Here is a 23,012-nt window from a genome sequence, read left to right on the forward strand (position 1 = left end):
AGGATAACATAAGTGAAAAAAGGCTCAACAGGTTGTTACATCTTGTCTCTCTAGTGCTGTACCGTAAGAGAGAACTGGTGTTTCTGTGGCTGGAGTAGGTGTCCTGATGCTATCCATCCCTGTGGCCAGCCAAGCAGATCATCTTGCAGCATAGCTTGCTGCTTGAACTACCTAAGATACCTAAGATCATTCTAACACCTAATTGATGGGAAAGAGCAGAATAATAACAAAAAATATTCAAAGTCTTTTCATTCCATTATATTCTAGTCTGAGAGGCTTTATGCAGACATCTGATTGTACAACTGATCAGCTTAGTTTAATAGTGGGAAGTTAGTTCAATAAATATAGCAATTTCAAAGCCTATTCTGTCTTTATATTTCTAAAATGCCAGTCATAATACACATTTTCTGTACCTATCCAATACCTATTTAAGATTTAAGGTTTAGACTGAGTGAATGCTCTGATTGATACTATTTGGAGGCAGAAACCTAAACTGAAAAAGTAAAATTTTTTGTTAAAATGAAAGGCATAGATTTCCCATCAGATTGAGGTTGTGGGTATCCAAAGGTTTCCTGATGACAGCCTCAGGACTGTAAACCAGGAAAGTCTTCAAAGCCTTATTCTCCTTCTCACCCACTTAGTCATGAAAATGGTAATTTTTTTCCCTCCTCTCTTGAGACTGGGGTCTTTGCATACTCTAGGTGCTGCTTTTCCTGCAGTTTGATTTAAGCATTGTCATTTGACATTATGTTAATATTCCCATGAACTGCAATTCAAATAATATGTATTAACACTAGTGGATTTGGTCAGTTTGAGAAAAAAAGAATAACTAGGTAAGCATGTACTTATCTTATTAGCTACAGGTTAAATATTGACAATGAAAACTATTTGTTATGGATAATAAGTTAAATCTAATTATTATGATGTCCCTGTGTATTTTGTCATTATAATTAGTAAGCTGAAAGGTCATTTTAGGAGATGAAATTAAAAATATATATTTGAAAAGAGACACATTTTAAATACAGTTACTATGCCGTAGGGTTGTAGAGCTATCACATATGTTCTCTTCCAGCAGTTAGAACAGTCTCAGTATGAAAGCAATGTACCACTGCCAATTTGAGGTAAGTGTAAAGTCACAAAAGTACAAAGTACTGTACACAAAATTAAACTACATCAATCATTCTGTCATAGGAAAAAGTCTTCTTCAGATGCACTTGTATGATCCTACTGAAAGAAGTTCATTTTGTCAGTTGCTAAAAACAAGCGCCAGTTTTGGCAGGACCAGATATATCTAGTGGACAGATAAATGAAATCTGAGGTTTTTCACTGCTTTGAAGAATGGTTTGGGGTTTTGTTTTGTTTTGTTTTAAATGTGTTCAATAGTTGTCATAGCTCCCATGCAGCCAGATGTTTTTGTCTTCTGAGTTAGTTTCAGGAAAACTGTGTACTGAACAGATATGTTTAAACCAATGTGGACAATTAAACTTTAAAATAATTTTCTCTTTAAAGCAGAAATGCTTCTCATAATGGAGAAACTGAAATTATTTATGTTTTGTAAAGCCTCTTGAAATTCCCAATTTTTACACAAAGTAGTAGTCTATATTGGTTGAGACTTTTCCTGTGGTGTTCTTCACTTTCCACCTAAATATTTTTTATTTTTCAGACTTTTGCCTAAAATACAACATTTATATGTAGTCATTTTAGGATGATGTTTTTCTTTTGCTATTTGGGATCTCATTTTATAACATTGTTTAGCTTAGCTTTTCCAAACACTTTAAGTTACATTTTAATGTGCATTTCATATTCAATAACTCATTTCTGTAGTTAAATTTCTTTTGAAGTCTTTACATATGGATTTTGCTATTCATTTTTTTAAGAAAATACATTTCATAAATGTAACCCAAACTTGTCTATCCATGCTTTAAAAAAATTATCTCCTTTTAGCTTAAGCTTTTTCCTAAGTGAACCAAGATGGTATTTATGTAAGATGGGTTTATGAAGACAAATCTGTCAGCAAAGACATGTGCTTGAGGACATGTGATGGGTTTCAGATCTGAGCTTTAAGCAAATCAGTTTTACTTTTCTCTTAAAGAGGCCCTAACTTGGTAAACATTGGGGTTTTTGTTTCATAAATGGGGTTTAAATGTTTCCATAGATGTCTCCATATTATTAGAAGATATTGCATCAGCTAGTTGTTCCTTAGTTTTGGTTGAGGAAAACGTTATGTGCATCCCTTTGAATTTTTAAGATGAATAGGAGAAGAAATAGGATATTTATATAAGGTCTGAAGCTGTCTTCTGTCTCTTAGGAGAATGGAAAAACTGGGAAGATTTTCTCCCCACTACCACCCACCTTTTGAAAAGATAAGGAAAAGAAACTTCTTGTTCACCTGCATCCATTCAGTTTCAACTTGTCTAGTCTTTCCTGAGGGCCATTTTTTATTTATCATATTTCAGATTGCTTACTCAAAAACCTCTAATCCCTATTCCAGTGAGTCTTCAAAAAAAATCCAGTAAAGTGTTGTTAATGGATTTATACACACTTTTAAAGGGTCATATTTCCTAGCTAACATGCCCATATTGTGACATAAAGTTTTTAGCCAATGATGCAGCCAGGAAATACAACTTATTTCCCTGGATGACAGCAGAACTAATGCTACTATATGTATTATATAAAGATTGAGAAAACAGTAAAATTATCCATGGTGGCTGGACAGGCTTTCCAATACATACTTTTGCTGAATAAGCACAGACAGATATCATATCTTTTGATCCCATCATTCAACCCAGAATGACATGAATTGTGGATTTATTCCATTATTTATCTTACTAGAAGAAAAAAGCTCAAACTGTTACTTACTATGAGTTTTCTTTAGAAATTACCTTGAATGTTGCTAAGAGAGCATATGGTTCAAACAGCAACACTAGAAGATAAATTTAGAGGCAGCGTTCTGAGGAAGAGTCATAAGCAAGATAAGGAAAAGGCAGATAGAATACTCAAAGGAACAGATTATCAAGGCAAGTTTACATGTTTTAAGAGAAAACATAGGAAGAACAGCACTGCTTACAAGATTTTGCTTGCCTGGCCTATGGGTCAGGCAGTCACTCAGACCGAGTCTGTGCATTATGGGATCAGCCAGATGCGGAGATACCCAGTCTGGGCTGAGTGCAAAAACTGACTGGGGGGCTCTTCTGTGTGCCCTGAAAGAAAACCTGTGTTCATGAAAGGTGTGTGTGCAGTCCTGCACAGCATGCAGTGCTACAGTAACACATCCAGAAGGCAGAAAATGACAGCTCCTGCAGTAACTTTCTAATTTGGTTCCATGGACCTGGCCAGTGTGGGTGCTGCCTGTGACATCCAGGATCCCAGGCTAAATTGTAACCGCTGTTACAATTACTGGGTTAACGCTGTTAACCCAGTTCAGTGCAGTATTCTGACAGGCCAAATTGTGCAAAATTTTTTAACTCTATGTGCCCTGAAATTGCTTGTCTTGAAAATTTAACTATATATGCCTCTCATTTCTGGTGTTTACTTGCTGCAGCTTCTCTCCAGTTCTTGCATAATTTGTTGACAGTCCCATTCCAGACATTCCTCCAGCCTTCCCAAAAGAGCTGCATTTCCTTGACATGGATCCAGATTCACTAGGTCCAGGTTTCACTTTCTCTAGCCTACTTCTGAAGTCCCTCTCCCTAAAAGCAGAGTTTTCATTAAGACTGGTCAGTTCTCTCTTTCAAAAGATGTTGATGAACAAAGGCAAAAGACAAGCTAGTTTGAACAGAGGAGAGTTTGAACAGTTTGAGCACATCTCAGCTATTTACTGCTAGGAACTGAATATTGGTTCCATCTGGAAAAGTGTGCATTCCTGTAATGAAATGCATTGAGCATCCCTACATCTGTTTGACATGCTAGCTGTCTCTCTGAACCAGAAGTGTTTCTTCACATAAACAGAGGGAAGCCCTATTAAACATGCCACAATACCACTATTCTGTAGGATCTATCACAATCTTGAATCCTAGATGGAAGCAGTCACCTGTGTTGAATTTGTTGCAGGATAGATTGTCTTAGAAAATGCTGGTGATATTACTTCATTGTTTCAAGCTACTGTTAAATTTTATCATCCTTAATGTTTGTTCACTTGGGACTACATGGGGGTGGGGGGAGAGGGGACGAGGACAAAGGAGCATGAGTCTTTAATTGCAAACTCCCCTTTTCTCCCCACCCCCATTATCGTGTCAAATTGAATTTCTTTGCCTGAACTTGCTTTCCATAATCGGTGGTCTGGGCATAAGCAGGCTGAAAGAGGAATATAGGTGTGTAGTGAGAGGTAGGTGTGTAGTGGTACTCCCCAGGGCACATAAGAAGTGACACATGAAGGACAACCTGGGGCAGGATGGTGAAGGCTCCTTGTGTTGAAGCAAGTTGGTAAACCTACTGTGACCCTGTAAGTACATTAATGCCTAAAAAACACCTATGCCCAGCAGAGCAGGCATGGTAGAGAAAAAGGAAAAGATACTGTCATGGTTTAGTCATGGCTGGCAACTGAGCACGACACAGCCACTCAATCAGCTCTCTCTGCAGTGAGGGGGGAGAATCATAAACCTAAAAGTGAGAAAGAAAACTTGTGGGTTGACATAAAAATAGTTTAATAACTAAAAAGATACAATAAGAAGAATTTTTAAAATTCTGAGGAAAAGGGAGAAAGAAACCCAGACAAACAAACCAGGGACAGAGAAAAATAAACGCAAGAACAAGTGATGCAAATGGAAACAACTGCTCAACACCAACTAAACAATGCCCAGACAGTCCAGGAGCAGCATCCACCCTGCCAACCTTTACTCCTCCTCAGTTTTATCACTGAGTCTGATGCCATATGGTGTGGAATATCACTGTGGTCAGCGGTGTCCCAACTTCTGTGCACCTCCAGCCTGTTTGTTAATGGAGGGGATGAGGAGTAGAAAAGTCCTTGACTCTTTGTAAGTGCTGCTCAGCAATAACCAAAACATCCCTGTGTTATCAACACTGTATTCAGCACAAAACCAAAACAGAACCCATGTAGGCTAATATGAAGAAATTTAAATCTATCCCAGCCAAAATCAGTACAGGTACTAAACCAGTGCTTGCATACAAAGTTTCTCCTGCGCTTCTGTTACACATCTTCACAAGGCACACACTTAAATCCTATCGGATCCCCAATCTTCGGGTCTCCCATTGGATTATTCAATTAAGAGAGATGGGACTATGCAATTACACAGGATTTATTGCTTAAAATAACAAATAAGGCATCAGTCTCGAGGCGTGAGATTTGCAGTACATCAGAGTAATGGCGAATAGTCACAAGACAAAGGGTTACGTAGCAATTACAACTTTCTAATCCAATAGGCACTTAAAACGAAACTTTGTTTTGACTTTACGACCTGTCACCTGTGGTACTTCTCACCGCAGTGCAGCTGTATCTTAACCAATGGCTCGTTAAGTCATGTCCACACACAGAAACGTCTTTAACAACATCAAAATTCTTAACTTAAACTATAAAATCACATTATTATACTTAAAACCCTTCACCATAACACCCATTTATTTATTTTACTTATAACTATAGAAACATAGGTTTGTGATTCTCTTAAGGTCTATGAATCTCTGTCAGTTATGCCAGGCCTAGCTTCTTCCAGGGATGTAAATCAAATCCTCCCCTAACTGCATAAGTTTTTACTCCTCTGTTTCCTACAAAATCCTAGCTGTCTAAATCACCCTTTTCTGTGGCCCTCTCTCTCACTCTGGTTCTATCAGTGTTCTTAACTTCTTCACCTGTGAAGAAATTGATTGCTGTTGAGCAAACCAGAATCCAGATTGTCAATTAAAGCATCGGATTAGCAGCAGGATTCATTTCAGTTTGTTGCTGGGGAGGGCAGTATAGTTCACTGTTTTTGTTTTACAGCTGAGTGGTTTGGACTAAGACAGCCTAATAGGCCAAACCATTCTGTGTGATCTCCTTCCAGTGCTTATGCCCAAGTTTTGCCAGGAGTCTAAGCCAGTCTGTTAACATATGGACACAGGCTCCACTACTCCCAGCAACAGCTACCTGCATAGAAAAGGTACAGGTTGTCCACAATGCAGTGGCATTAGACCCATGTTCCTATTGTGTGGAAACTATTGAAAAGGGGAAAAGAGGGCATGGAGCACAGAAGTCAAACACACACAGGCTTGCAGTTCTTCCAGAGCCAAGACTGCCTCTTAACAGTTCTTTCAGAGCCTCTTGATTAAGTAAGCTGAGCTCTAGTACGAGCTGATAAAACTCAGTGTAGTATTTTGAAGTCAAGATAGTTGGGATCAGGTAGCTGTGCTGACTGAAGATGAAGGCTCTGTTGACCTAGGTTGTACTAATACCAAATATTAGGTAGCCCACTTCTGTATAGCTAGCATATAGCCAGTGACAGCATGGTCACAGTGTGATGGGTTCCAGCTCAAAGATCCTAGTGGTAAGGTTGAAAATCATGGGTAGGTCAGAGTAGAAAAAGCATACCATGCAAACTATGCAAGACATATGTCTGAGCCAGTTAACAAGGATAGCATAATCTGAAGTGAATAGTCTGTGGTTAGATTTTAGAGATTTAATCAGGTGTGTCATTATTGGTATGGTCAGATGATAGCAAATAACAGGGTCTGCTGGTCAAAGTTATCCCAACACTTTACTGGAAAACAGTTGATGTAACAGAGTAGGCTTAAGGCTACAAAATGTAATTTGGGGCTACAAAATACAATCTGGTCATAAGGGCTAAACCAGTTTTGCTGTCATGTTACGTCCTGACCTCTGTTTAAGCCCTTTGATCATTTAAGTGCAAATACACGAAGGCCACCTTGGACAGTTGCAATTACTAGTTGTCTGCTTTCATTTTTGTTGTAAACGTAATTGATGAATAGCACAGGATGTTACAGGAAACGGTGGCATAGATTCAATTCTCTTGTAATAACCAGCAGCAAATTCCACTTAGGGGATACTCTAGCCTTTGCTCTTGTTCTCTGGTGTAGTTGTAACAATAGTAAAAGACTCACTTAAAAATCCAAGTATTTGTACTCTATGTTTTCATCTTATGGCAGACTGATGTAAATAGACCAGTAGGAATAGGAATAAATATTTAATATCTTTTCTTACAGAGCATGACTTTTCAGTAGAGAAATGTATAGAGGTTTTACCCTTATCCTTTGCTGAGCATATGTGGGAACAGTATTCAACCATGGTTTATTTTTGTAATTTAGAACTGAAAACTTCCAAGAATTTTCTGAAGCCAAGGTTCGTTGCTCTTTATCACTCCCAGTCCAGGGCCTCTTGAAGGCCAAGCTAGAGCAATTAGTGCTGGGAACATCATTCAAAGCTGTTGAGTGATGTCAGTTTGTGACAACAGTTTAGGGCTGTATCTGCATTCTGAGGCTGTTCATATCTGGTCTGTATGGGTTTTGTTAAAAAGACAGCTCTCAAAGTTTGAATATGGTCTCTCAAGGATTTTGGTAAAAGGGAAAGTTGATGTCAAAGCAGAAGCATGTTAAGATATTTGAAGGAGATAAGCAGGGTTTAATCTTGTGTGACAGAAAGTCTATTATTAAAATAGAAATCTCTTTAGAAGAGTTTCTAGTTCTAAATTAAGCCCAGGATATAAATTCCTCTGTATTTTATTACATGGTAATTGTTGCAGACTTGATCTTTCAGAGCAGTAAGTCAAAAGTCTTTATTGAATCCTTACGGATTTTGAATCTTGCTGAATGTACAGTATTCCTAATTTTATACAAATAACATATTTAATCTAGTGAAGAACTTTGTCTAGCTTTTGCCATTAATTCGAGGACCTCATGCAGTCTTTGTTTTTCTAAAAAATATACACTATGTGTTAACTCATAATGTGCAAGAAGTTCTTCCATGTAGCTGTGAAGTAGCAACTGCTATTATTTCAGACTGCTTTTAAAGGAGATTTTAAAGGCTGTTGTGTCTCAAAGAGTAAAGTGTCCTGTTAGATATTATTGTTCCTCATGCAGATCATTAACACCTGCTGTTTGGAAAATCTTCTAAGCATCATCTACCTTCTGTCTCACAAAACCCAGGGACCTTATTTTAGTTGACACCTTGTAGGAATGAAATAGAGTGTATTGGGTTTTGACTTGAAGTATGGCATGCTGTAGAATTTCTGTGCTTTAGAAAATGAACTACAAGCTCTAATGTGTCTCTGACCTGTGGGGAGACATCTAACTGAAAAGTTGCTATAGAGTTTGCTTAATAACAGCAATGATAGTCAATCCAAACAACATGATTTTATCTTACTGCAGTCTTGGTTTATTTAATTTTTAGTATTTTATGATGGAAGGTTGTGCTTGCAAATACTGCACAATTGACAAATTAAAAAACTCTGTCAACACAAAAATGCTTAATTCCACATGAAAAGAATGCAAGTTAGATGTTTAATATATGCACAGTTGGTGACAGAAATATTTTAAATGTATACCCTGGAAAGACACTGTACTACTTCAACCTCTTACTCATCCCCAGATTTTCCAACTATAAGGGTCATTTGAATGTGCAAATCTGCTTCAGGCAAACCAGGGTGCCAGCAGAATGGTATCCAAACAAATCATAATTGTCTGCTCACATGAGACACTATTAATGTCTTATCAACTAGACCCCCTGAATGTTATTGCAGTCCACAGTTATATAGTATTTGCTCATAAAAATTGTGGAGAAAGTTTATATTAGTTCTGATATAACTAGAAAGTTTTTGGGTGTTCTTATAGCTGTTTTCCAAGGCAAGTTACTTTCTGATCTTTTATTCCACCCCCACTGAACAAGTTCATGTTCGATGAGTTGTACTCCTTGGAATGAGGATTATCTTGGTAAGTCTTGACTAGAACAAAATCCCCTGCCTTCAGAACTTTGAGGCTATGTACCCATATGTGCTGTGAACTAAGTTTCAAACATATTGGATATCTTTTCTGAATGAATTATAGAATGGCTGAGTCAATCTGACACAAAAACCTGAATTCAGTTGAAATTTTGTCACAGAAACCTTAACAAGATTCTCAGATGGGAAACTTATTTTTCTTTTTCCTTTTTTCTTCTTTTTTTTTTTCATTTTCAAAAGCAGCAGCAGCAAATCAGGAGCACTCAAGGTAGCAGTGATTATACTTTCAGAAATACTCCTCCTCTGTGTATGTCATTCTAACCATGTCTTTTCACAGAGAACAACCACAGTCTAGCCTAGTGGAACTAATTTGTTATATTCCATTATTTTTATATTGACCAGTCAAGCATATTCAACAGTATATGATTTTATTATTTCTAGATTGTTGAAGTTACATTTTTGCTATCCTTTATTACACTCAGATACTTTTTCTTATGAGAGAATCCACTTGTTTTTCTATCTTTTAGTTGGCTAATCTATACACCTGCTGGTCTTAATCACCTATGTATTTGTTCCATAGATTAAATTACAGAAAAAAGTAGATTTCTGTGTTGGCAGGATTCTCTTAGGTTGAAAAGAGTTTGACTCTCTGGGGAGTCTCCAGCTGTGCAGTCTTTTTTCACAAGAGAAAGTTGCCACCTCCAAACTGCATTCTAACAATAACAGCTAAACACCGCCAGTCCAGGAAAAAGTAAAGTAGAGTTATGTCATGCTTTGACTCAAAGCAGAAACATACTGCCATGGAGAATGTCAGGTCTGTATTCCTCTCAGGCAGTCACACTCAAGATAACATAGAACTTCCCAGTCTACTTTTGACCTAGCTGTAGTAAAGGTGATAACTGCCTTTTCTTCCTGGTTGTCATAATCCTTTCCACATCCATTTTCTTGTGCGTGAGGGAAGGACTGCCTGCTTGGGCACCATTGATGAGTGCCCTACATTCCATGTGTGTAGAAAAAGCTGAGCCACTCTTCCAACAAAGGGAAGCTCTGGAGAGCCTTGACCACTACAATATGACATATTCGAATGAGACTTTTGTCACTTAAACCTAGTGATTCTTTCTTCAGTCATAGAACGCCCAGTCATCCTACCAGTGCTAGGAATAGACTCGCCAGTATTTGCAAAATTTTCTTCTTTGATGCTATTCAGAATACAAAATAATTTTTGGGGCAGCAGTCACACAATTGATCTGCTCAACAGCCAAATCATTCCACTTGAAGTAACATTCATAACTCACCAAATTTTGAAATCATTGGTGATCTAATTTTCTATCCTAGTTTAGTCTTACCTCAATATTATTATAGTACTAACATAAATAGTTCCTAAAACATAAACAGTAACAAATATGGAACAAAACTAACATTAAAAGAAATGGGCCTTTTTTAAAAATGCCATTACCCTAAAGATAGCATTTGCTTCTTGTTGCCTATTTTCAGTTCTTCAAAACAGAAAAATGTAAGTAGTAATGCTGTGATGCAAAGAATGCAAATTGAGTCCCAGATTTATGAAGGTAAATAAGGTTTTTATGAAGAATCTTTATGTCATCGTGGAGTATCTTAAGTGCTCAGGTACTTTAACTCCTTCCTGCATGAAAGAATCTGTACCGCTCTATGTTTTTTATTAGCAATATTTTTGAGTTTCAGCATTAAAATTTAAAAGATTATAAAATATGGTTTCTGTTTAATTGGCCAGTATCATTGGTCCACTCTGTAAGTAAAAGAAGGAGGAAAAGTCTAGTGCATATACATTTGGAATATCCCTGGGGAGTCAGTTGTGTAGGTGTGGTACTAATGTGTAACATGGCTCTCCAGAGAGCAGACAAAGAGAAAGCTTTTTGCCAGACTGAGGGCTTTGCTGCTGGCTGCTTGGCTGCACGGTGCCATTGTTCAGAGGAAGTGCACCTGCTCTAACATTTCCTTCGTCTGGAAGCAGACGGGTTTGTTGAATGCTCTAATTGCTGGTAGGCATGAAAGGATTGCCTAGAAGATTGCTTCCTAGGCTGTCCTTTGATGTTTTGTATGATTTGGAAGCGAAGATTTCTTTTCCTTTATCCATCTTAGTAATAGGTGAGAATAAAAAATCTCCTCTTAGCTTTCATTCCAGAAGGTATCATGGCACATTCGGTCCGATTAGCTGTATCATGGGCCAAAAGACTCCTTTTATCTTTTGAAAAGATTTGTAAAACACAAACACAGTCATCACAGTCCACATTCATAAAGCACTATTAGCTACATGTTCAGTTCATTGCAGGGGTCTTTGGGCAGGAGAAATACTCTACTGTGAACACTAGGTTTGTCAAGTGCTATAAATCCATGGCTAGGAATTTTAGATAGAATCATTTTAATACATATTATGAGTCTTGGACCACAGTTAGAAAAGGTTCTTTGTTTAATTCCAGTTATGTTAATTTATAAATATAATAATTCTAATACAAAATACAAGTTTTGCCTTATTTTTCAGCAAAATTTGAATTGCAGAGAACTGCAGCAAGGCTTGATATTTTGAAGGTCCTCCTTTTACAAATAAATACAAGGCATGACTAATGCCTTGTGAAGTCTTGTAATAAATTTAGACTATAACTAAAGCTACAAACAGTATGGTGTGATATATATTGTGTTTGCAGAAACATGCCAAATAATAGAGTGACTAAAAAACTCTGTAATAGGTTAAATGATAAGGTTTTATTTAATTCTCTTACTAGGAAATATCTAGCTGAAAGAAATTATGGTGCATTACTTTCACCCATGTGAACAGTCACTAACACCTTTCTCTTGAGAAATAGTGAACAGCAATAGTGAACCATTGCCAACATACTTGGAAGCACCAGAATCCTTAAATATATGTTGCTTGTCCAAGTAGAACAACCTTCCTCAATTGGATTTGGTTTATGTTTCCTCTATGATACAGAATTCGTATTCAGAGCCATCACTTGCAAAGTTCAGGAGTGCATGAAGTGTGTGCCTTTTGAATCAGACCCTATTTTGCTTTCCAATAAAGAGTTGAGAATTTATGCATAAGAAACCTATGTCTGTTTTATATGACTGAAATACAGTGTCTGAAATTTTTAAAGATAAATTTTGGTTTAGGCTTTATTTAGGAAATTAAATTGTTGTTCTGGAATCTATTGCAAAATTTGGGAGAAAACCTTCAAGTTATTTTCTGAAAATTAGAGATCCATATGCAATTTTTGTGTTATGATTTACTGAATTATGAATTCAATTTCCTTTTTATAAAATTGCATGCTTTTTTTCAGACTGTTTTGGGGTTCAATTTCTTGAATGCTGAAATATATCAGTCTTGATCTTTATAGCTGCCTTTTGAGCAAACCGGTTACAGTGTCAATGGTCAAGGCCATTAGACTTCTATGGAGTTTTGTCATGGTCACTGTAAATTACACCAGCTTCCTAACTTTCTTTTCCGAGCACAAAGAGTGTGTACTTTGTCTTGTGGTGTAAGCAAGGACTATATTTACATGTCTACAACTGTGGCCTCCAATTTTCGTTTTGTTGTGACACAATGAAGTATTTCAAAGAGCATGTCTGGAACTTTATTTACTTGGCCAAGAGGTCAGTCTGTTGCTTTTATCTGTGGAACCAAGTATTTATCAGGTTTCTGTATGAATTCTGTATGAATTACGCAGTGCATTAGGGAACATTTTGCACCAGTGTTTTATTTTAGGTGTCTTTATAATAAAGTTTGGATGTGCTAAATTTTCCAAAGGTAGATTAAGTCCAGGGAATATTTTTCCCCACAAAATTTTCAAATTTGGCTTGCATATCTTTGTACATATAGCTCTGTTCATTGTGAGCATGTATCTACCTAAATATAAAATATTAATTCTGATGTTTTAGTTAGCTAGGTAAACATGAGTATCTCAGGTGTTTGGAGGCAGGGTTGCTAATACACATACCCTTAGGATGTCAGCACTTCAAGAAAATAAAATCTAGGTAATTTTATTATTCACGTCTCAATGGATGGGGAGAAGGTTGAGTATTTGGTTCACCTCCTTATTCACCAAACAACAGAAATGAGTCAGTTCTGAGATTCAGGCTGGTGCAGCCAAGGGAATAAGCAAGTTGTTTATTCAAAGCTGAAAGGGAAAGGACCATGATCACAGTCATGGATCCTGGTGTTCTGTTCACTACTAGTCATTCCCCATTGTTCACTCCCTAGTCAATCCTACTTAGTGTTGTGACTACCACCTAAAACATTCTTAATGATGACCCATGCAATGCAGTACTTAGACATGAAAGCGGCCTTCTCAGCATTCATCTCTAAGTCACTGTCCTAGTGGTTATATGTAAGCCATCTGGAAACAATGGGATGACTCATTCATTTTGATGTGGCTGTGGGTTTTGTGGCCACATACGGGGAGAAACAATGTGTACTTGGTCATATTCCTGCAGGCAAGTTTTCAGACATCACTTTGATAGGGACCAAGTTTTACTCTACTGTTTCCTTAGGTTTATTCTGATTTAGCCTGTTGAAAATAGTCATAGACTAACCACAAGTTTTGTATTGGGTAGACATGCAATTATGTCTGTCTTTTTTCTTCTTGGTGGGTATTGGTGACATCACTTAAATGTGTCACTGTCAGATGCGTGCTATCTGATTTTTGTATGAGGTGTTCAGAACTGCAGCAGAAATTGCACTCTAAAAAAGGAGAAGGAAATTAAATGTGTGAGATTAGAATGATTTCATTTTGAGAGCTTGGTTTATTCAGACAAAACTCCAGGAAATTCAAAGCTCGCCCTGAGCTGTCATCCATCAATAAACTCTTGTGATAGAATAATGCTAGTAATCATAAAACCACAGAAGATGTGAGATAGAAGCAGAGTATGAGTCTTAATGATCCAGAACCGTAACTGTATTTTAAATGAAAGTGTTTGTATTTCATTTCCTGAGGAAAGTATTAAGTGTGAGGAATAGGAGAGGAAAATATTTCGTGGGAAGTTTAGATAGTTGATGGAGTTCAAACCCCCACAGGTTTGACTGCTCTCAGAAGCTGAATGGTGTAGTCACGTAATGTGTTCTACAATGTCTCATGTTAATCATGTGTTGATGTTTGTAGAAATACATACAGTGACTTTTAAAAAGAGAACTTATAAAAGAACACTTCTTACTTCATTGAAATCAGTGAAATACTTTAGTCATTTTTTGACAGTCATGGGGACTAGAAGCTAACATCCTGATACACTGCAGTGTTACTACATATGTGCATCCAAGTGACTGCATAGCGAATTGCAAGTTTAAAAGATGGTTTGCAAATATATTATGGTTTTGTTAAGAAACAAAGTATGTTTCATCCATTATGAAAGTCTGAAAGAAATAGATTAAGATCCAATATAATGAACTCAGTCACTTTGTATTTGAAAGTAATAAAGATTGTCAATTGAATTGATATTGCCTTGAATTGGATTATATTTTTCTGCTATGTCAGTTGATTTACGGTTAGGCAGGCTACAGGGGCTGATGTTACTGAATTCTAAAGGAGCTTAAAAAAAACCCTTCAAAACAAGATATTTTTGGGAAACTTTTTACTACAAACCTTAATAACCTTTTAAGTGTATTATGCAGTATTTCATTTATAATGATCTTCTGAATATATTTTATGTTAAGCATAGTATTGTTTGGTTCTACAATTAAAGCATGTGGGTACGGTTCTCATTGACAGATCAGTTAAGAAACTTTAGGCTCTGTTAAGAAACTCTTGGTTCCACCTTGAAGTGTCACTTTGTAACAGCCTGGAGAAATTGCTACCTTCTTCTGAGTAGGAGTGTTGTGGTGGTGACTTGTGTACCAGCATGGTACAGAAAAGTTTAGGATTCAAAGTAGGTTTTAATTTAATGAATGTTACACAATTTTCCATGCAGTTAGCAAATTTGATTGTATCAGTTTAACTCTCTTTATGAGCTGCTCCAAACAGAATAAGAGAGAAGGTAATTACAGTAATGGAGAAAAAGAGGAAATATAATAAATATTCATAATGTATGTAAGATTTGTTTTTATCATAATCTATTATTTTTATCTAGGTCACCTTCCACACTGTTCTTTTCCTGATAACCTATTTATTTTCTTTTTTTTGTCTCACTTTCTATGTAGGACTGGCTCATCACGTCCATAATCTTCTAACAGAAGCTGTGGCTCTGTACTTGGAGGCAGATGATAAAAGGAGCACCAAGACAGCAAATGTGCTGCTTCTGTCCTTGCTTGACATTTTGCAATACACGCTGACATATACAACAAACATTGTGCGCCAGACTTTGCAGGTATGGGATTTATTTCCTGGGGTCTTTACTGTCTTAAACAGTTTTTTAGATAACTTCCTGTTATCCTTAATAACGAGACTCCTACTATTCTGATTTTATCGAATTTTTAGTGTGGCAGAAACTCAATTTGTCTTCCAAGTTTCTCTTTGAACCACTGCGAGTCATGGCATTGATAGGGCTTCCTGCTCCAGCAAAGACATCTTCCTCCTTAAAAATGGAGCACAAAAAGATACAATTCAAAGAAATTTTACATAGCTCTCTTAGTAACCTATGAAGAAAAAGTATTCATCTTTATTTAGACATGATGTAAAGCTAGCAAATATTGCTTTGTTTTTAAATGATCTGCCAGATTTTTAAGTCAGTGAAGTGGAAGTAACTTCTGTATTTACACTGCAAACAACAATACATACTCTTCATGTTAGGATTTTTTATGTTCTTGGGATTATCCACTGAAGAACAGAGATTTGTTAGGTCAAGTATATCTGAAGGACAGAGATTGAAAAGATTGGAGATAGGTTGTAATATCTATCAAGACATGGCTTCTTTAGTCCACAAAGCCCTTCTTCTGTGGGTTGGGTTGGTTTGGTTTTGCTTTTGATTCTGTGTTTTTTGGTTTGCAGGGTGTTGTGGTGGGGGGATTGGTTTTTGGAGTTTTCTGGGGGGGTGTTTTTTTAAGTAGGCTTAATGTAAGAAGTTGCCTTGGTTTGAAAGACAGGTGTCTGTTAAGGAAGGCAGAAGCCTCCCTTGGAATGGCAGATGTAACCCCTTTCCCTCCGAGTTATTATAATTTTGAAATCAAGGGCTTTTAGGCAAAGATGTGGGAAAATAGGAACAACAGTTCTTTACTACTATATATCTATCTATATGTGTATAACCAGTCAAACAAACAGCAATAACTCTGGCAGTAACAGCAAACAATCACAAACCCAGTCCCAGCCTTCTCGGCTGTCAGGCCCTTTCCCCTCGGGTGCAGTTCTGCTCGCAGCCGGCAGGGGCGCTGGCGGCTCCCGGTGAGCAGGGCAGGTGCGATGGTTCCCCCGCGGCTGCAGGGGGCGCTCCGGAGCGAGCTCGGGGAGCACGCGGCACTGGCGCCCTGGGATCCCGGGGAAGGGTGGAACAAAAGCTTCACAAACCGCTGGGGCAGCTGATCCCAGTGTCTGGCCGGACTCTTGGGAACAGCAGGCTGGAGCGGCAGGGACGAGCACAAATCCCGGAGGACAGACAAGATGTATCCAAACAGGGAACCCCCCGGAGGTCCAGGCAGGCAGGGCAAGCACGGCTACAGCATAGCAAAGGCTCGAAGCAGCAGCGGAGCAGGGCGGCCACAGCCCCAGCCTCCAGCAGGGCCGGGAAAGCAGCTTTGGCATCCCAGCGTTGTTTCCAGCAGAGAGAAGAACGGCCAAAAAAAAAGGAACCAGCAGCTCCTCTCTCCGCGGCTTCTCTCTCCGGATGCTGAGAGCGAACTGCCCCACACCCAGGTGAAACAAAGGAGTAGCCAGGCCCACCCCACCTCCAGTGGGCAGCTCTTTTGTCTTCCTTAAGTACAGCCATTTGTCCCCTAGCAACATGCATACGGGAAAAAATTCCTTTAACAGAAAATAAACTAGGACTAAACTAAAACCCCAACAGAAGGTGGTGTTGAAAATTGAGCTTTTCTCTTTTTTCTACATTGATTTACACAAGCAGCTATGTTATAGACCACATTTCACTGAGAGGTTTTTGGTTTGGTTTACATGTGTGGTGGTACAATACCTTGTCTTTTTTGAGTCCTCAGTTATCAGGTTCTGTAACAATATTTTCATCTAAGAATCACTTCATAAATCAAATTTTGTAGGCTAATTGCTTGTCATATTTTTTGGCATCACTCCATGTAATCATGGAGAGCTGAATTCTGTACTTGTGCTCCATACGACAGTGGTGAGGCCAGTTATTCTGGAGAACACATGAGGAAAGAGGATCTTGCACATAGATTGGTAATATTAGTCAAATTGAAGGGTTTTACTTAGATTAAAATTAAATCTATTCATTCAAAGCCAAATTCTCTTCTGACCTTACTTGAATACAACAGTTGATTGATGCACCTAAACTCCAGCTCCATTTTTTTTTTATCTCTGGTCAAAGTAAACTGCTTTGTGCTCTTAAAGGCTAATGAGTAACAAGAAGCAGGTAGAAAACTGAGTTTTGATGCATAGCAGTATTCTGTGCCCATATAAAATTCGTTTTACAATGGTGTTACTTGCCTTGGCTTACGTGTCTTGACAATACTCATCACAAGATCTCTGGGAGTTCTACATCAGTACACATGCCCTACTGAATGGTGGCCATTAGTTCCTGACTACATAGTACTCCAATATTAACATGTCACTAAATGCATCACAAATATTATTCTTGGACTGTTTTTATAGAGATCTTTTGAATAAGATGCCATCTATATCAGAACTTGAAAAACAGAATCAAATTTTCTTGTATTATCCATTTTTGTGGCTTGTCTTTTACAGATGGTGGTACCTCCACTTGAATCCTTTTTATTTAAGCATTTTATGTGTAAAGTGATAACCTTATCCAACTGCATAGGCAAAACATGTCTCCACTTTTCCATTGCACTTCAATATTCCTGCTGGATGGTGCTGATAACTGTATCCAGCTTCATTCAAGAGTTTGCTCTTTGTGGTCCAAGTACATGTATTTTAATGGAAGTAGTGAAAAATTCCAGATTAATTTGCATATCTGTTTTGGAGAAGTTTTGTCATATGTCCCACAGGTGAACCACATTAGCTGAAAAGAATTTGCAATTTCAATTTGATATATGGGCTCTATTTTGTGACTCTGGCACAGGTTGCCCAGAGAGGTTGTGGGTGCCCCAACCCTGGCAGTGTTCAAAGCCAGGTTGGATAAGGCCATGAGCAACCTGGTCTAGTGGGATATGTCCCTGCCTGAGGGAAGTGTGGGTATGGGTGTGACTAGATGATCTTTAAGGTCCATTCCAACCCCTTAACATTCTATGATTATATGATTCTACAACTTAACAATGGTATAGTGTGTATCCTTCATATACATATATAATTTCTTCAGTGCTATTGTTCATTCTCTTTCCAAAGACACTAATACATAAAAGTTAAAGTAGTCAAAGATCCCTCATGGAAGGTGACTGTCTTCTCATCCATGTACTAACGAGAAAAAGCTGTTGTAAATTTTGCTGAAGTGAAGGTGGCTTAGTCCCCTTTCTTCATTAATATAAACATTCCATTTTTTGTCTTCTCTGCACTGTCTCTTTGCCCTTCTTGAACTTCAGCATTCTAGGTCGTTGTGGTGAGTCTCAGAGAGGGACATGCCAGTGTAATTTATTACCTAGAGAAACGGCTTCAGTTCTCTTTCATTTAGAAATTATTTCCACAAGAAAGGCATTATCCTTTCAACTCATCAGTATCAATAGTGGAGTTCGAGCAATAGTGGCACCTGTCTCAGGGAACTTGCTCCTCTGTTCACTTAACGAAATGAAAACCTCCAAGTATTGCACTTGGACAGTGATTTTTAGGATTGAGCTATAAATGAAACACAATACAAAATGATTTTTAAATGTGTTCTTTAGATAAAATGTTTACTTTTTTCCTCTAGAAGTCTGACTGTATAGGGTCATGGTCCAAAGCTGGTTCAAGGTAATGAAGTTAAATGAAAAATCTTGCAAGCAGACCTTTCTGGTGCCCTGGGGCAGGGATTGGTCATAAATAGCACTGCCTAGGACGGTAATATGTCTTGATGACGGGGGGATGACAGTAGTCAGAATTACAAGTAATAACTGATCTTATTACTGGAAAACTTTATTATTCCTATTTCAAAAATAATTTAAATTATTGTAATATAATGTGAATATTTCAGGATACAGAGTGAGGCAGACAGGCAAAATTGGACAATATTGCTGAGAATCTTAAATTTTCAGTCACCTTGATTATCTTGGTTTGAGTTGCATGTAAAATTGTTCTGATGAAGGGAAAAAAACAGTTGAACTTCAGTGTTAAAATAGACATGTAATGTTGACAGAAATTATAAATATTCAAAACATTTATGACTTCAGATGTATCTTTTGCATGTACATTTTATTGCATTTTGCTGAAGAAATGTCATGCAGGTCAGTGTATTCAGCCTGTACAGAATGGCACGGCAGCATGGGGTCCCTTTGAGTGTCACAGAGGGAGCATAACTGCTCATTGGGAGCCCAGGAATACTTAACTAGAAAAGAGTGCACAAGTCTCCTTCAAACATCCCATTCACACTTCAGCCACCTAATGGACCTAATTTGTTCCTCATAACAGAACAATCACCAAGGTTGCTTTTGATTTTTTATCTCTCTTATTAAGGCACAGAAATCTGGCAAAGGAGGGGACACGCAAGCTGCTGAAGACCTTCTGCTTATCAATAAACCCCTGACAGACCTGATTAGCCGGCTTATTCAACTGGTGAGAGTTTGCTTGTTTGTAACCTTATGGAATGTTGCTGAAGTTGGAATTATTCAACTGAGCTCAACATATTAGAGCTCTGTTTACTACCTTTTACTTGTTCATAAGCTTCCACCTAGTACTCTAACACTTTGTAAGACATTATAGGTCACAGTGACTTGCAGGTTACCAGTGATGTCAGAGTAAGGCTGTTTGTCCTGAGCATAGAAGTGGGATGAGGGGCAGACTGCAGGTTCCCAGTTAGGATACAGGATATGTATAGCCAACATTTAGCCCTTCAGAATGGACTAGTCACCACTGCATAGGGAAAGGATGGCATTCAAAATTTGAAACTATTAGTACTGCTACCTTTAGAAAAGTCACTAAATGCAAATTTAGCTTGCAGTAGGTGATGTATTTTAATATTATTTTCTCAGGTTTGAGCCTTCTGAGTTTTCTCAAGGGTTTTGTTTTATTTCAACATGATCCTGAAGGATTTATGAGTGGGAGTGGTCCCTGGTGATCTGCAAACATCTTTGAAGTGTGTCTGTTTAAAGGCAGTTCTTTCCAGGGTCTACAAGATGTCACAGCACTGTTGTTGAAATTTCCACAGAGTGCTGCATTGTGACCCTAATGTATCCCATCAGCTCAACTTCTGTCATACAGAGATCTATATTTACTCTGTGTGTAATGGTTTGTAGTAGAGGAATGCTTCTTGAGCTGGACAATGCTTTTAGAGGCTGCATCAGCCTTTTAGTCAACATAAAACCATTAAAATGGTATGTGAAAATTTTGCTTTACCACAGTGTCCTTTCCAGGTTATTTCACTTAGAGGTGTTTCAGATTCACTGTGTTCTCTTCCAGACACATTTTTGGTTTGGTTTTTTTTCATTTAAATAAAGGTTTTTAGGTTTTTTGTGATATTAGTACTGTGATCCTTCTACTATCTTTATCACTGTCTATCATCTTCTGTTTTGAGGAAGTGTGTGATTCCTTTTTTATTAATTGTTGGCATTATACTTGGTGCTAAGTCCTCCTTTGATGGATTTATTTAAACCAGCTATTGACAAAGGCTTTTTTGGAATGTACTCTGAATGACCTAAAACAAAGTTACTGAATTTCAACTATTTAATATTTCATCTTTACAAATTCTTTTAATTTATTTTTTATTGATTTTTTAAAATCGCTGTATGTGATAAATAGTACGACATGAAGAGATGCAAATGTTCCTTTAAAGTGAAACTAGTCATAAATTTAAATTCTATTAACTTTTTAAAGAACAGAAAATTAGAGGCCAAGCTTTAACTCAGCCTATACCACCTGGAAGTCTTTTATAAGTTTTTAATTAAAGGATAGGATAATTGTATAGTTAGCATGTGCTGATTAGATTGTGACTTGCCCTTGTATTTCTGAAGCATGGCTGTAAATTACCACTAGGTTTTGCTTTGTTCTGTACTTCTGCAGATTCCAGTTTGTTTAAAATGATTATTCTAAATCTTCTGATTTTAACATACCAAGTAGAGGATAAAGACCACCAGTGCCACTTCTTTAGATAGATAGATAGATAGATAGATAGATAGATAGATAGATAGATAGATATTTGTTTGTTTTGTTTTATATTTTGTAAAAATTCTGTGAGGGATTTTCTCTTGTTTGGATCTGTGAAAGTTATTCCAGCTAGGTTTCTTAGATTTTATTTTTCAAATATTTTTTCCCATTGCTATATTAAACATCTCCTGTTAAGCTTGGAAGAGTTCAAGCAATGGAATAATGATTTTAGCATTTAGGATCCACTTGTTTAAAATGGTTTATGCTCTAATCTCTCTAAATAGAAATAGATTCTTTGTGAAGTGTAGAGCATGTCTCAAGATGTATATTCTCCCTACCCCTCAAAAAGCCTCAGGCCTACCTAAACTGAAATTCTGTGGAGCTGCCAGTGGTTGCTCTCTGTATTCATTGGGCTGTGTGGCTACATAACCCCTTATTGCTGTTTTGAGACATTTAGTTCTTTGTGAACTATATTTTCTGGATATAATGGAGGTCTTAAATTTTGAAGTAATCATCACTCTAAAATATTGACTTAAAATTATTTTCCCTGCTTTTCTATTTCTGCCTATCTTAGCATATTTATAGTTTCTTATAGTCACTTACATAGTTTCTTAGTCACTTTGAATAATTGTTTTTCCTCACTGAAATGTATATCCCTTAAGTAGATTATTATCCATTTCTCATTTACTTGTCTTTTTATTTTGTTCAAGTTCTACATGGTTTTCTCTCTCAATAATCCCTCCAAAAAATCAATGTGAGTTACACTTGAAAACATCAAAAGCTTCAAATCAATTTTTCCCTTCTGTAGTTGTGATTTAGTCTGTCACTAAAGGCATAGCTAAGCAAGTTTTGGAAACCTAGATTGCATGTAAATGAAACTTCAGAGATCTAACAATGCAAAAGGAGAAATAATTACAAATTCTGTCATTCAGGAAAAACTGCAAATATGGAGAATTCAATATTTAATCCTGAGATCATTATGAATATAATTGATCAATATGAGGAAAATAAATTGAGTATTTAGTCTTCTCCTTGGCAGTTTTGTGTGTAAAAGTTAATTACACTTACCTTTGTTGGGTAATGTTTCTTTGCTTAGCATAAATGTAATTTGAATATTATTCTGAAACCTGCAGCAGTTGTAGAACATACAAAACACCTTCTAATTTTTGATGTACCCATTATACTGAAAAAAAAATACTTTAGAAATCACTTCAGTGTGGATATTAACAAACTTTCAGAAACCATGCCATATATCTATATATCTATATATCTATATATCTATCTATATATCTATATATCTGTATATCTATATATCTATATATCTATATATCTATATATATCAAAAGGAATTTCGTTCTCTGTAGGTCCTAGATTCAATTCCTTGGTGTAAATCTTTCAGTCTTTTCTGGAGCCTACTAGACTTCTGGGAGAGAACTTTTTGTGACTTCTGGTGGTAGGATTCCTCATTATAATATTTCTGGGGAAATTTGCACTTGGTTGCTGTTACTGTGCTCTGTATGCTACTGTTGAAAGTCCAGTTAATCATTTCCAAACGCGAAGAGGACAAATACGAAGCCTCAGTGCACATGGATGGTCTTTTCTAGGCACTTTCTGTCCCTATATTGCACTGACTCTATGGCTATGCCCAGGCTTTATTTTCAGAGTATGTGAAGTTATTTGCTAATGAATAATGAAAATGACTGCAGAAGAATGATAACTGTGGAATTTTATTTCACATTTTTTTCTCTAGGAATACAGACTGTTCTGTAGTTAGAGTGGAGAAACATATGTTTATTTCCTGTATTTGAAATGTTACCTGGAA

General features: G+C 37.2%; 1 protein-coding gene across 1 annotated transcript in view; it reads left to right on the forward strand.

Annotated features, from left to right (window-relative positions):
* Window positions 1–23,012, forward strand: part of ULK4 (unc-51 like kinase 4) — a 212,224-nt gene that overhangs the window by 129,054 nt on the left and 60,158 nt on the right. The window contains exons 32-33 of the mRNA XM_069007521.1: window positions 15,043–15,209; window positions 19,565–19,663. Coding sequence (XP_068863622.1) covers window positions 15,043–15,209; window positions 19,565–19,663 — 266 coding nt within the window. The remainder of the gene's footprint in view (window positions 1–15,042; window positions 15,210–19,564; window positions 19,664–23,012) is intronic.

Source organism: Aphelocoma coerulescens, chromosome 2, assembly GCF_041296385.1.
Source record: "Aphelocoma coerulescens isolate FSJ_1873_10779 chromosome 2, UR_Acoe_1.0, whole genome shotgun sequence".
NCBI classification, from domain to species: domain Eukaryota; kingdom Metazoa; phylum Chordata; class Aves; order Passeriformes; family Corvidae; genus Aphelocoma; species Aphelocoma coerulescens.